At 31.2% G+C, this 14444-nt stretch overlaps 3 protein-coding genes across 3 annotated transcripts; 2 read left to right on the top strand and 1 right to left on the bottom strand.

The window, feature by feature from the left end:
* Positions 1 to 268: 268 nt before the first annotated feature.
* Positions 269 to 5854, top strand: LOC136339796 (BRISC complex subunit FAM175B-like). The gene is made up of 2 exons (XM_066283290.1): positions 269 to 491; positions 548 to 5854. Exons 1-2 carry the CDS (start codon positions 408 to 410, stop codon positions 1493 to 1495), a joined length of 1032 nt encoding a protein of 343 aa, XP_066139387.1. The 5' UTR covers positions 269 to 407; the 3' UTR covers positions 1496 to 5854.
* Positions 5855 to 6441: 587 nt separating this feature from the next.
* Positions 6442 to 10073, bottom strand: LOC136339791 ((Lyso)-N-acylphosphatidylethanolamine lipase-like). Its single transcript, XM_066283282.1, has 7 exons — positions 9717 to 10073; positions 9219 to 9425; positions 8952 to 9126; positions 8739 to 8890; positions 8239 to 8353; positions 7579 to 7768; positions 6442 to 7249 (listed from the first exon to the last, which is right to left on the bottom strand). Exons 1-7 carry the CDS (start codon positions 9796 to 9798, stop codon positions 6986 to 6988), a joined length of 1185 nt encoding a protein of 394 aa, XP_066139379.1. The 5' UTR covers positions 9799 to 10073; the 3' UTR covers positions 6442 to 6985.
* Positions 10074 to 11264: 1191 nt separating this feature from the next.
* LOC136339802 (uncharacterized) lies at positions 11265 to 12476 on the top strand. Its single transcript, XM_066283301.1, has 4 exons — positions 11265 to 11412; positions 11476 to 11614; positions 11706 to 11875; positions 12148 to 12476. Exons 2-4 carry the CDS (start codon positions 11492 to 11494, stop codon positions 12368 to 12370), a joined length of 516 nt encoding a protein of 171 aa, XP_066139398.1. The 5' UTR covers positions 11265 to 11412; positions 11476 to 11491; the 3' UTR covers positions 12371 to 12476.
* Positions 12477 to 14444: the final 1968 nt, after the last annotated feature.

Here is a 14444-nt window from a genome sequence, read left to right as displayed (position 1 = left end):
CACGTAACATAACAGCACGTTAAAAAAACAGCACCAAAATTCTGTATAGATTTACTGACGAAAACCACAAAATTAGATAAAGTTGTCAGCAAAATTAACTTATTCCCTTTGATGGGAATTAAGCTTATTTCCTTATTGTTTCAAGATGCTTAAGCTAGTTCTGTGAAATTAAAACGAAGTCACGTCTCGTTTTCATTCGAAGCCGAGTGGTTCTCTTTCGATTCTAAAGGATTCTCTTGATCAAGTGAAACGATTACTCTTGTTGATGTCGTTCACAATGTCATTGTCACTTGTGAACGAGGTTACTTTTTTACTTTTATATCTTTATTTTATGGGATTTTAAAAGTCCTATAAGCACGTTAATTAAAATATTGTCGCTTATTCAATACTTCTGTATCGAGAGAAATATGTTCCAACCTGCTTCTGTTTCCCTTTCGGGACCCGCATTTTCATTTCTTCTATATGAAACTTCTAAAGACATATTAGAACAGGTAAGGTTTTGCATTAAAAATTTAATTTCAATTAATTTTTCTTATCTCTTTTCAAGCGCGGATTTTTGTTGGGTGAAATCGTCCACAAGGAAACAACCTCAATAACTGACAATGAACAAAAACAAGTGAATGTACTAAAAATCATTAAAATCAATTCTGTTATTCCATGCCCTAGCCACAACTATTTTCCTCGAGGGAAAGTGGATAAAGAAAAACTACAAAAGTTCCTAGGCTCTGCTTTTTCCCAGGTTGTTGCTTGGTACAAATATGAGGAATCTTCAACAAGTAGATTGACTCTTAAAGATCGAGCATTACACAAACAGTTTCAAGAAATCTTCGACATTCCTCAGGATCTGTTCTCTGTGTGTTTCCTTACAAGTGGATGTACAGATACTTTTTCTACATATAACTATCAACAGAACTTTATGAGGTACGGAAATGGCACTTTTGATAAACTGAACATTTGCATTCCCAACTTAAGTGAGTCAAACAATACTTACAAGAACTCTGAACCAGCTTCTGATTTATTTAATAAAATCCTTTTTTCACTAAAAATGGACATAGAAAATACAAAGGGAGTGGTTGCAGTTACTGAAATTGAAAATGCTGTTCAAAGCTACATGACTAAAACAGTTAAAGAACTAGCTAAAGCAGAACAAACATTGTTTGATTTAGAGCAGGAAATTCAGGTGTTAAAGGATAATCCATCACAAGAAAATCAAGAAGTTCACAATGATGCACAAGAGGACACAATAAATTGCAATGCAAAAGGAGATGCCATAGGTTGTGAAGAAGAAACTATCCCAGAAAAAAAAAGTCCTACAATTGAGAAGCAACCAAGACGGACAAGAAGTAAATCTAACTCTAACAGATCTCCTTCAGTCACAGACTCAAATAAACGAGAGTCTTTAAGGCAATTTGATACTCAAAAGTCCCCAGAAAGTATTAAAAAGGGGATCACAAAAACAAGGGCAAAGGGTAAAGGGGGTAAGAAAAAATTTTAAGGGTGCAAGAGGTAATTCAGGTTAAGACTCTTACTTTGATGGTCTCGTTGCTGTCAAAATGTGATATATTAATATTAAAGCTCAAAAGTTTTCATAATAGCTATTTTCTTCACTTAATTGAGTTGCTTTACTTTAACAAATCAGGGAAAGTAATATACAGAGTGTTAAGAAACTCCAAATACACCTAAGTATTTCTTTAAAGAAAATAGTATTTTTAAAATATTTCATTACAAGTGATTCTTCTAAAACCTTTCTTCATTACAACCAAAACATATTTAAGGAAATATTTGAGTGTTTCTAGATTTTTTGACACCTGGTATAATAGCTAATGTAATGGCATACCTGAACTAACAGGCCAGTCTTGACAGTTTAATATATTGTCTACATGGTGTGATCAACAAAAGCTTACTTTTAGTAAGCCTTAAGAAGCAATTGTATATCTGAGATCAGTTGAACTATGAATTTTTTGAAAATGAGAAATATTAATATATAAACTTACCTATGTCAGATGTGCAGTTGCATTTCCAAGGCTAACAAGAAGTATGCCATGAAGTCTTTAGTTTTTTCGCTACCTGCCTACGTTTTCCTTTGTAGATTTCTTTTTTTTTTTAGTTTCTCTGTGCTTAAATATATCCTTGTCAATATGCATGTTAACTTCTACAGGAGTATTTGTGATTTTGTGTTTTTTAACTTAGACTAAAAACTATCGACTGTAGAACTTATTCCCAGATTAATGTTAAATGTTGTATGTATGTGTATAGCAGGTTTTAAGCATCACCTCCCAATAGTTTAACTATTGCAACGTTGTCACTTCTACTGAAAAGGGGAAAAATATTGATTTTTTTTTACTTAAAAATCCAGTTAAACATAACTTTTTTACAAGAATTCAATAAAGTTATTTATATGGAAAAATTATGACTATTTTGCTAAGTTAAACAATTTTTAGCAATAGCAAAACATTTGCATGATTTGCATTGGAATCAGAGTGTTTCTTGTAATTTGTACTGTAAATATCCCAAAGTTGGAGGTTTTTGAGGGCTTTTATAAGGTATACTTTTTCAATGAAAAAAGTTATGCGTCTGTAAAGAGGGCCGACATAACAATAACGATGCCATTTACACTGCACAACAAAAACGTAGAATGGAATCCCTAAAAAGCTCCAATACGAAATTTTACTCAATTAGTATCATTACTGAAAATATAGTTTGAAAAACCTCAAACAAAAATTTAAAGCTCTGAATTTCGAAATTCGCCAACTGTTGTACTAAGGAAAGGTGAGTTACATCCTGACTGAGATATTCTACATGTATCATATATGTCTGCGGTGTATAACAAGATTTTGGCATGCTTGCAATATCTTGTTCATCGCTTCTTCGAATATTATGAGATTTTGAATAATTAAGCATAAGAATGCAGAACTCATCACTTGATGCGGCATAATTTCAAATGCAACCATACAAAATCGGATAAAGAATTGATCGGATATTGTTAGCGTTTAAAAATGTTGTTACACGCTTTAAGCAGATAAGAGGCTATTGAGAAATTTATATGCAAAGTTTTAATTTCGTGAAATAAGTAATGGTAGCCCAAGAGTAGCGTATAGAAAATTACTAACAATTTATTACTGGTTGCTTCGGTAGTAAAGTGGGTCTGATGTGACTAGTTTGCAAATAAATTGCTCTACAAAAAATATATGGTTTTCAGCATCCATCAAAACGATCTATAAAATGTGTTTTGTAAGTACGCGGCCAAATTTCAACAGATGGTTCTAAGACAAAAAGTTTATATAAACATAGGTCGGTAATGCCTCGTTTTCAAGGTAAAGGGTGTCAAATTTTTTTGAAAACAACATTTTTCCGTAAAAATCTTAATAATCCTTTAACCTATTTTGTAAAAATTTGGCAGTGAATAGTAAATGACGCATAAATAACACTGCCAAATTTCAATAAAGACGGGTGAAGAATTATTAAGGTTTTAATGAAAAAACAATTTAAAAAAAGTTTGACATCCTGTATTTTGAAAACGAAGCATTAATGGACCTATGTTTATTTAAACTTCATCTTAAAATCGCTCAAAGAACCTCCTCTTGAAGTTTGGTCACGTTCTTAAATAACACCCTGTAATGTTAGAAACTTGATATGCTCTCTAATGATTATTTGCATCTAATTGCTTTGGCTTTTAAATAGCGGTTTGATGAATGAATATAGGCACTTGTGTTAAATTTTTAGAATTACGACAGTATTTTGCTATATCATTTACCGAATAAACTGCTCGATCCGTAAGTCCTCGTTGTTATGAATTCAATCATCTTATACATTATAAAAATTCTCAAGTCATGGCATAATTCTATCTATAATTATTTTGACCCACCTGATGAATACAAAACTGATATATCTCAAGTGCCTTTTAATGCTGAAGGATCGTTTAGAACATTATCCCAATTTTACAAAGTATCAGATTGTTTAACACACCTTTCGCAGGTGTTACATTACATTACATAATTATTACTTTCCGAAATTTAAAAAATTATTAATGAGACAACTTTCAAGTGAAAAGAGAAAAAAATTGCCATCTTATTTTTGCAGCAACATGACAACATACGGAATGATTATTTTTAGGTGCTTCTTTCTATACAACTTTTGCTTAAATAAAAAGAGCCGTTAAATGCTTAAGCCGATTGAGTCAACACTGCACCAAAAAATTGTATCACGAGCTGTGATATTTTATATTATTTTTAGGTTTAGTGCCTAAGCATAAATATATTATATGGACAAAGTAGAAGCCAAATCGTGCAGAAGTAGTAAAAGAGTATGTGAAGACGTGTTATGCTAGAACTGAGTTTTGTTAGTTTTGTGGAATTCACTTTTAAAACAGTAGTCATTCTGCTAATCAATTAAAGCATTTTATATTCTCCTAGGTTGGAAGTAAAAAATCATGAAAAGTTGTGATCATTTGTTGTATTGATTACTCGATAGCATCTTTTGAAAAAAGGTGGAACGCAACCGTAAATATTCACTCGAATATCGCTGGGAATATGTTTTGGAACTTGGCTACTAACAAAGTACCTAATTATGCACCTATCTTAATTTAAGCTCCCTAAAAAACCGCAAAGGTGAAATATTTTCTGCTTGTTTAGACTTGGTTACTTAGAGCTAATTTATTAATGTACCTACTGCGAACAGTAACTTTAAGCTATGTGGTTTCCATGGAAAGGTGGAATTAATCGTCGTAGAAATTCTTCAAATTCTTGATTTCCAAAGAAACTGCTTTGATTTTCAAATTAACAGTACATTAACGCGTTAACCCTTTTTTTACCAAAATGTAATGTAAATCTAAACTAATCAGTACATGATTTTTAAACTATCCTCCTAGGTTTTTAGTTACATTTACAGTTACGTTGTCAATGTGTTCATTTTATTAATAACAGAAATAAAATATTATTTTATGTGTCTAATAATCGCTTCACCTGCCACGTACTGCACTGATTTTATTTGAAAAACCAACGATACAACATTTAAATATTTATCACCCATTTCACACAACCCAATCTGTATATCCAATAATCACATATTGTTTATAGGAGCGTACGTATATGGATATTACAGATATTTTAGATTTGGATGGAAAAAAGACAATTATGCAATTATAACAATACTAATATGCGTTCGAAATAAAAATGAAACAATAATTATAGACATTCACGAATGTTATCCGTTTGTTTACGTCGTTAATCTTATCTATTAATCAGATCATTGAAACTAAAAACAATATCTCCGTTAAATTACCGTAAACATTTTTTATTGTATAAACAAATTCTTAGCCATTCATTCATGAAATGTTTCAAATTTACCTGTATGTAATCCAACAATATCTTTTACCTATGAAAATGAAATACCGTTTTGAATAAAATTACTGCAAGCTGATTTTTGAGCTACCTTGTAGGTTTCAAATGCCCACAATTGGTAGTGCATGAAAGATTGCCACTTAATAACACTTTTAAATATTTTTTGAGTTTACGCTCTTCTGCATTTGATTTAAAGCGTGATATATTCTATTAGTAAATAGCATTTTTTCATGCACAGTTGTTTAAGCATTTTCTTCAAATTATATAAAATGTAATATGAATTGGAGAAAAAACTATGTAAAATAGTAGTTTTTGTCTCATAATAAAAGTTTATAATACTGTTTTGGCTCGTGGTTTTATGTTACAAGTTCTGCAGTGCACTTTTTTATTTGCAGGAAGTCTTATACAGTGTACAGGTTATTACTTATAATTTTAAATATAATATTTATCTGTAACCAAAAGTCTACAGTGAATTTGTTAAAAAGAAAATGAATAATAAAGATATTTTTACGAAATTGCATGTTTTTTTGTATAAACTATATACCTTGAAAATTTGTATTCTTTTGGGTTCCACGATATGTGGGGATCCCGGGTACTGAGAAAGCAATCATTTGCCCTATGACCTTGAAACAAAAAAATCTCCAGACATTTAACTTTCTTCTGTCTGAGATACAACAACGACTAAACTAAATACAAGGCAGGTAGATTTCTTGTTCGGCTCGGAAGGAAAAACATAGATACTGACTGACCGCTGTCGCTTTTAATATCAGTATCTAATGCGCATTGCCAAGGATCCCGAGTGCAAAGAATGCCTTGAATACGAAGAAATATCTGTATGGACTGTAACGCAACGAGCTGGCGAAATGTTTAACTCTTATGCATGCCAGAATGCGGTAGGTACTCACTAGAGATAACCAAGTCGAAAGCGAACAAGGCGTAATACCTCGACTTTGTGTTCACCAAATCCATGGGACTATTGTATCTCTTGTTACAGCAATGTACTTGTAAACAACTTTAATTTTACTGCCACCAAAGATTGAATTAATATTTTATTTGAAACAAATGCATCCACACTAATGTGTAAGGAATTAAAAAACATGTCTCAGTAATGTGGGAACATATATATTTGTATTTAAACAAAACATAAAGCTACTTTCTTCTAATTTAATAGAACACTAACGGCATAAATAAAATAAATACTGCATTTCCTTTAACGATAACCGTGCATCTCAATATAAAATGGCAAAAAGACTAATTAATTACATTAAATAACAAAAAGATATTTTTTAAAGTTATCATAATTAAAAGTATAATTTTAAAGTGGCAAGATTACATCAAACATGAAATAATAAACTTAAAAGGATAATTATTTATTATATCTAAATGTTACAAAAACAGATCATGTCAAAACTTAATTTTAAAAACGTATTTCACTGAAAACTCCAGAGACTTAAAAAAAATGTTTTTGGCTTTCAATTTTTTTGGACCTATATATAATTCCTCACAACCTTTGAAATCACAGGAAACACACTTGAATCTGGGTTTATAAAAATAAAACTTTAAGGAAGATTGATAATATGAGTATTGCTAACTGGTTCGTTCCTGGAACTAACGAAAATTGAACGAAACTCAGCTCTATGTTAACTTTAATTAGGGGTAACTTTACATTCCTCAGCATTTTTATCTCTATCTTCTTCAATATCCCCCTCGGTCAATTTCTTGTGCACTTTGTGCACGTTAACAAAGGCTTTTATTCTGTCATAATCGAACTGAGCCTTTAATAATTTGGCGGATGGCGCCGAGCCTTTTTTATCCTGACTATTGTCTGTTATTTTGCAAGTTTCTCTCACAAATTCGTTGAATAAATCGGGTTGATCGGAATAAATATGATGACCAGCGTCTGGGATTACCTAATAAAATTTTCATATAAATACACAGCAGATACAGAAATCAAAATGTATATAGCATTGTTTATAAATATAGTAACTAAATAAGGCAATGTGTCAATAAAAAAATATGTCATTTGCTTTCTATAGACTATTTTATATTGCATCCAAAGTAGCACTTAGTATCAGTCAGAAATAATGTAGACTTTGACAGTAATATTTGATCATCTTGTTGATCTTAAAATTGTCATGTTCAATTTAAAAGACTTTTTCAGTTGTACCTTCTCTTCTGTAAAATTTGTTTGGCGTATTTATTTATACTTCAAGAAAGGGTAACTATTCCATTTACTTACTGCAACTTTAACATAATTGATATCTTCTCTTTGCTCCTGTAAAACAAATGCAGGACTTTGATCTATCCAAGATTCTTTCCCATATACTACTGTGATAGGGGTAGACTCATGAATTGTGTCATATCGGTCGGCCATGGGGTTCTTGGAAAAAGTTAAATCCTTCACAAAAGAATTAAAAGCGGTTTCTCCACTACAAATGAAAAATAAATACATGTTATTTGATAGTGTAGTAGGTAAGTTTATAATTTTAAGTATTGTCCATTAAAGCTTATTAATTTGAGAATGTTTAATGTATCACGAAAATAATACATACCCAAGTGTTAATAGATGAAATGTGAAAGGAATCTGCTAGTCAAAAAATTACGGCTTTATAATTTGAACTAACCATTCAGGTTAAAATTTCATATGTAATCCGTTGTAGTGTAGAAGAAAACATGTTTTTGATGAAATATTGCAATAATGTTTAAGAAATATTGGAAAATTAATTCCAAAACATTTCAAAGCAATTTCTTACAGTACCGCGTCACAATCTCAAATGTCACTTATTATATATATTTCAGTATTTGAGAAGTGGCAGTCTTGTCAAACCCTGCATATGTTGCTTTAAATGGTTAAACATAAGTGATAATAATCAATATTTAGGACTTCAATGCAACTAACCTAGGATACTGAGAATTGCATTGATAAATATAGTCTGTGATGACACTGGTGTCTTCCAAGGTATCTTTGTATCGCATGGCAATATCATTCCTCATCCTCTTTACAAGTGCTGGTCCTAAAGAAAACAATATATCAGAAGAAATACATACATATACATATATTTAAGTATTTACATATACATATATACATATATGAGGTCAGTAAAACTGAGGCAAAGAAAACTACACTTTTACTTCTTAGGGAGGAAGACACTTTCTTCTCACTATATGCATCATAAATTTATAAAGGCTATGTTCAGGGAGAAAATAGCTTTTATCACTTATTTTTTTATAAGATAGAAGACTGGTTGTGGAAAAAATTAGACAGACACCTGTGAAGGAAAAGGCACTTTGCTACACTACTATAATTGGGAAAAAAAGCAGCAAAAATGTTAGTTTACAGTTTAGAAGTTACATGTAACTTCTTTTTTTTCAAATTGAAAAAAAAAAGTATTTACCTACCCCATGGACCAGCTCCTCTAACTGATGATAAAGGATTGAAACAATACAATGGATACAATAAGACTCTAAGCACTCTGAAACGTGTTGGAGGTTTGTAATTGGGTGGTTTTTCTGCAAAACCCCATGGGTCTGCTAAAATTAAATGTCTAACCCTAAAAAAATAATCATGTGGTTATATAAAAATTATTGTAAATATGCAAACAAGACAATCACCTGTCTGGGTGACTAATTGCATAACTAGTAGCCAGATATCCCCCAAAACTATGACCTAATAAAATGAATTTGTCTAAATTAACTTGTTTCCTCCATTCTTCTAAGGTGTCTACCCACTGCTTTTCAGCAGTTTCACAATCTTTGCCAAAAACAGGTCTTGAAGACCGGCCAAAACCTAAACAAATTAGTAAATAAGTTGTTATTAGAAAATCTTTATAAATCACTATACATTTCTGAAAATCTAATTTTTAGCAAATGAATCTTTACCTAAAAGATCAATAGCATACACTGGCCTATCACGGGCAATTTCATCAAAATTTTTTATCCAAAACCCAATTCCTGCTGCAAAACCGTGCAACATTACCAGGGGGGTGTTTTTTGATTCTTCATTCAGGGATATTGTCCAGATTTTGTCATCATTACCCACTACAGATCCTATTGGTACAAACCAGGTTTTATAAGTTGTCTTGATTGCTAAAAATCAAACTTATTTAACTTAATCTCCATATATATAAAATAATTAATTACAATCAGTAGGCTAACCACAAAGCAGATTTGCTTGCAAATGTCTATTTTGTAACTTTATTACTAACTTCATATTTATTGTACTAAACTATTTCTTACAGAAAAAAAGTTCTATTCAGTTAAACCTGGCAAAGTGTCCTAATCAGAAGGAAAAATAAGATACCAATGTACAGGGACTTAAGAATAGGGGTGGTCTTCCTCATTTAGTAAGATATAAGAACTACAAAACAATGATATTACCTGATAAAATACTGCTTTCAATTTCTACAAGTTTATTCTCTGAATACTTTGTCCACCAACCTCTTTTACACTGTTCACTCATTTTTGCAACAATTTTTACACTAAAACACTGAGAAGGGAATAATCATAACAAAATTACTTGAAAATTGTTAGCATGTCTAGTACTAGGATACTCTGTTGTTGGTCTCATGATTTCTGATGGAGAATAATGATATGGAGTTATTATGACATGATCATGATGACGATGACTGTTTAGTTTTGAGTAAATGAATGACGCTACAATTTTTTCGCCAATAAATTTACTTCATGTACATAATTAGAAAATAAACAAATTTAAATTTAATAATTTTCAAAGTCAGATACGACAAAGATGTCAATGTCAATGTCTAATATCGATGTTAGAAGCGTTGCGGAAGATAAAACTTTATGGTGTTTTCGAATTAGTACACTACTCGCCCTACACCAGCTTTATATAGATCTATTATCAACTGATTTGATCAAGAATATGACATACAATGGAAAGACTATCTTTTTGAATCTCTTGTATATCTCACCTTCTTGCTGTATTATAATTTTAACAATCCCACACATGTACATATTCTTATGTAGTATACTTAGATACAGGGTGTTTCAGTTTTAACCCGCATAACTTTAATAGCGTATTGAACACTAAAGATAATGCTAGTTCCCTATATATGCAAACCAATGTCTAATAAGGCTTCCTTTAGCAGATACAATGGTTCAAATTTAATTTAACAAATGAAACATTAAATGTCTTTAAAAAGGGTTAGAGATTCTTTAACGAAATTTTGGAGGTGTTGACTATAAACGATGCACAAGTCCCACTAGGAAAAAATATTTTTTAGCTTTTCAGATAGCATACCTAACGTCATGTTAGGAGATGCTTTTTCAGAAGAAAGTGTGCGCTACTGACTTTTTTGAAAACGTAAAAAATATTTTTACGTTAAAAATTATTATTAAGTATGTATCAGTTTATGCTGATGTCAATTTAACATTAAGATGCAAGCAAACGAAAGGGGCATTCAAATTATTGGAATTTTGTTACTTAGAAACAATGGATCGAACGAAAAAATCTCAAGAAAGACTATTTTTTCAGAAATTGACAAGGAATTCAAGAATTATTTTTATTTTTATAAAAGCCAGCAACATACCACTTTTCTTGAAAAACCTCCTAACAAGGAGATAGGCACGCTACTGGAAAAGCGAAATATTTTTCCCCGTAAAACATATGCGTCTTTTATAGTCGTCAACATCTTCAATATTTCGTTAAAGAATCTTTAGCCCTTTTTGAAAAAATTTAATATTTAATTAATTTACTTTAATTAAAAATAAAATATTTTCCATATTTTAAATTAAAATTGAACTCCCTGTATCTGCTAAAGGAAGCTTTATTGGATGTTATTTTATGTAGCAAATTGACATTATTTTTGGACGTTCAATATGCTATTATAGTCATACGGGTTAAAAATGAAACACCCTGTATACTATGATCTTTCAAACTAGATACATTAGAGGCATTTAAGTATATTTAATTAAGCCAATAATTCTAATTGGGATGGAGTTATTAGGTCAACCTTCATTTTACTTAATCAGAAATTACTGAGCTAGTAATTCATGCATATTCTTGACGTACAGCTATACATGTTTTAATTCAGGAAGTTTATTTTTACAGCAGGTATTGCCTTGATTTTTTAAGGTGAAGTATGTCTAAAAAGATCGCTTGATATAACGATTTTAGGAACTGAAGACTCGCTATGACCCTACGGACTAGTATAACATCGGAGAAAGAATTGCAGGATGAAATATCAGATGAAAAACTCAGTATAATATCGCAATTTAAGAAAAAGTGGCAGTTGTGTGTCAAAATAATGGAATTGGTAAAGGAAAAAGTATATTTGAAAGAATATTTGTTTCCCCAATCTTGTTGTGTTGTGCCAGTAAGAAACTTATTTTCTTTCTTTTTTACAGATATTTTGTGCATTGTGCATCGGATTTATTATAGAACCAGCAAAAAGGGCTGATTTGGCACGGATTCATTTAAGTCACTTTGCTTTGATTTTTCCGACCTTTTTTGCGTATTTCCTCACAAGCTTTCTATTTCTCATAACGAGAGTAATTGGAGATAAAATGCCTTACAGGTAGGTAAGGGCAATAACATGCGCTCAATAAAAGTTTACCTCAAGTTAAAAAACAACGAGATGAATATTGGAATTTCGATATTTCTTGTTTGAACCAATGATGGTGGTAAATGCATTTCTCAATCAACCTCAGTCATGTAGGTATGTTGATCAAAACTGGAGACTTTTTTACTTGAGCGCATATTGTTGAGCACAACTACGAATTATACTTGATTAATTAAATATAATTCTTATTAATGCCTTATTAATTTACGAAATATTCTTCTTTAAAGGACAGGATTCATATTTTCTTCAGTAGCATCGTTCCTGTTTTTCGTCTCTGGGATTTTGTTAGCTCTTGATAGAACGAGGGATATAAGCGACGAATTTTATTATATCCCTTTGCCACCTAATGTTTCAAAATTTTTGGCTATATCAACTACTATAACATTTTTTACTTCCATGTTATTCGGAGCTGAGGCTTATTTCAGTTTTAGATATAAGGAGGATTTTTGAACAAGAATATGTTAAAATCTGTAATATGTTTGTAGATAGTTTGCTATTGAAGTTGCTGTTAAAGTTATACTTTACTTTTCATACCAGTAAAGATACTTTCACACAAGTTTGAAATAATATTTTTCCTATGAACACATACGTATTAACTTTATTGCATTCTGTCACTTCAACTCAATATTAGCTTACGGTAAAAAAATCTTTATGCGACACGAATGGTAAAAGGTTTTATCAAACACAGGTCAATGTCAAACATCTACAAAAAGTTTTGACATTCACACATGAAATTTCAATTCGAGTACTGTAAAATATTTTACTGCACACGTACTCTAACGTATTACTTTTAATTCGGAAATGCGTGGATTAAGACCGCTTTACTACACGCTCGTAGGATACATATTAAATAAGGCAAATTGCGCCCAAGTAAACAGGCACGGGCGAACAGTTGCAATAACTTTGTAATCATAAAAAGTATTGCGTATTAAATAAATATTTATATTTGGCAGTGGAACAGGAATTGAAGCAAGTAAAGATATCTAATAGGATGCATGTAATATGCGGTACGAAATTATTGTTATTATTTAAGTAAAATACCTATGTAAAAAGGATATTCATTATGGCCTTATACAGGCTTTTTTAGTTTATTAAGACTTTTTAACCTCATTTAAGGTCTATGCTATCAGAATTTTGGCTTTATTGACAGTTGGCTTGCAAACTAAAAAATTTAGGGTTTATTTTTGGATACTCGTACATTCAAATTTATCCCAAAAACTCTTTTAGAGAATATCTCAAAAGTGCAATTTTTATTCTTTACGACAAATTTCTAACGATAATTGCATTTTTGGGTATTTAATTGAATACATGCATTGAATATTCGTAGAAAGTACATTACAAGCGAGATGAAAGTTTACGATAGAGCGGTAAGCCAAGTAGTCGCTCGTAATGACTATGAATCTCTCAGTCGAATTCTCCATCGGAAATGATGGTCTTCATTACACTCTCCTCTAATAATATACTATTTTTTAAAACTGCTAATACATTAGGTCAGCGTAACAAACACTATATACGTGAACTAAAAAGCATTCACCACATTATTATACAGGGTGTCTCAATAACTATTAGAAGATGATATCCCTGTTACGGTTAGAAATACTCGAAAATGGTTTGAGAATAAATTATTTGATTTGAAGAATTGCAATATGTAGTGGGACTTTACTGTTTTTACTGTTTCCACTTATATCGAAAATCAATGTCAACTTCCTTATTTCAAATAGAAAGCCCTGTATATTTTTTGCACTTTTAGATTCAATGCATTAAAATGATTGAATAATTATTAGGTGTCCCTAATAATAAGAGTATCTCTAACTATTTATAACAGAGATATCGCCTTGAAACTGGTTTGCTAAGACATTCTTTATTTTTGCTTCGCCTGAGGCTATCAGGGGCAACGTGAACAACTAGAAAGGATGAATAAAAGTGTTGCTTTAGATGCTAATTTCACATGCAAAACTTTTGTCATTTGGCGGATGTTGAAAAGCAGCTACATATTAAGATTGAACTTCGATAAAATGTTATCTTTTATTTTCTTCTCTAGCAGCGTCATACAAATGTTTTTTTGTTTAATACCGAATCTTATCCCTGAAAGCTTTGTAGAAATTTGATAAATTCCAGGCATTGATAGATATTGCATGCACAATGCATTTTTATTGTGATCTAAGATTGCAAAGAAGAATGTGAAAAGTAAAAGAATCTGTCTTGAAATTTTAAGAAGCTGTATTTGGCTCCCTAATTCTGTGGAGTTTCGTGTAAACACTAACAAAATGGGTCCTACTGTTAGGGAATTTTACATTTTTTCCAGACACTGCTCGGCCTCATTGTTCCTTGCATTCAAAGACTCAGTTTTCTGCATATAATATCCAGAAATAATGCTAACTGCTGATAATATACGATCCATCACATTTTAATACCATGACTGTATTTCTAATTTATTGGCTGACTAAGTGACACTTCATAATAGAGCGTTGCGCCTACGTGGCTGGTCTTAACATATCAGCCGTGCCACAAGGTATTAATTTTT

The sequence above is a fragment of the Euwallacea fornicatus genome, chromosome 6, assembly GCF_040115645.1.
Source record: "Euwallacea fornicatus isolate EFF26 chromosome 6, ASM4011564v1, whole genome shotgun sequence".
Classification (NCBI taxonomy): domain Eukaryota; kingdom Metazoa; phylum Arthropoda; class Insecta; order Coleoptera; family Curculionidae; genus Euwallacea; species Euwallacea fornicatus.
This window is presented reverse-complemented; position numbering and strand designations above follow the sequence as displayed.

Excerpts from the sequence above, each read along its gene's own strand:
- LOC136339796 (XM_066283290.1), top strand. The coding sequence starts at position 408 with ATGTTCCAACCTGCTTCTGTTTCCCTTTCGGGACCCGCATTTTCATTT. Across the intron at positions 492-547 it reads CTAAAGACATATTAGAACAG|CGCGGATTTTTGTTGGGTGA; the intron begins GTAAGGTTTTGC and ends TCTCTTTTCAAG.
- LOC136339791 (XM_066283282.1), bottom strand. The coding sequence starts at position 9,798 with ATGAGTGAACAGTGTAAAAGAGGTTGGTGGACAAAGTATTCAGAGAAT. Across the intron at positions 8,891-8,951 it reads GCAATTAGTCACCCAGACAG|GGTTAGACATTTAATTTTAG; the intron begins GTGATTGTCTTG and ends TTATTTTTTTAG. Across the intron at positions 7,769-8,238 it reads TGCAATTCTCAGTATCCTAG|TGGAGAAACCGCTTTTAATT; the intron begins GTTAGTTGCATT and ends TTTCATTTGTAG.
- LOC136339802 (XM_066283301.1), top strand. The coding sequence starts at position 11,492 with ATGACCCTACGGACTAGTATAACATCGGAGAAAGAATTGCAGGATGAA. Across the intron at positions 11,615-11,705 it reads GTGTCAAAATAATGGAATTG|ATATTTTGTGCATTGTGCAT; the intron begins GTAAAGGAAAAA and ends TCTTTTTTACAG. Across the intron at positions 11,876-12,147 it reads GGAGATAAAATGCCTTACAG|GACAGGATTCATATTTTCTT; the intron begins GTAGGTAAGGGC and ends TCTTCTTTAAAG.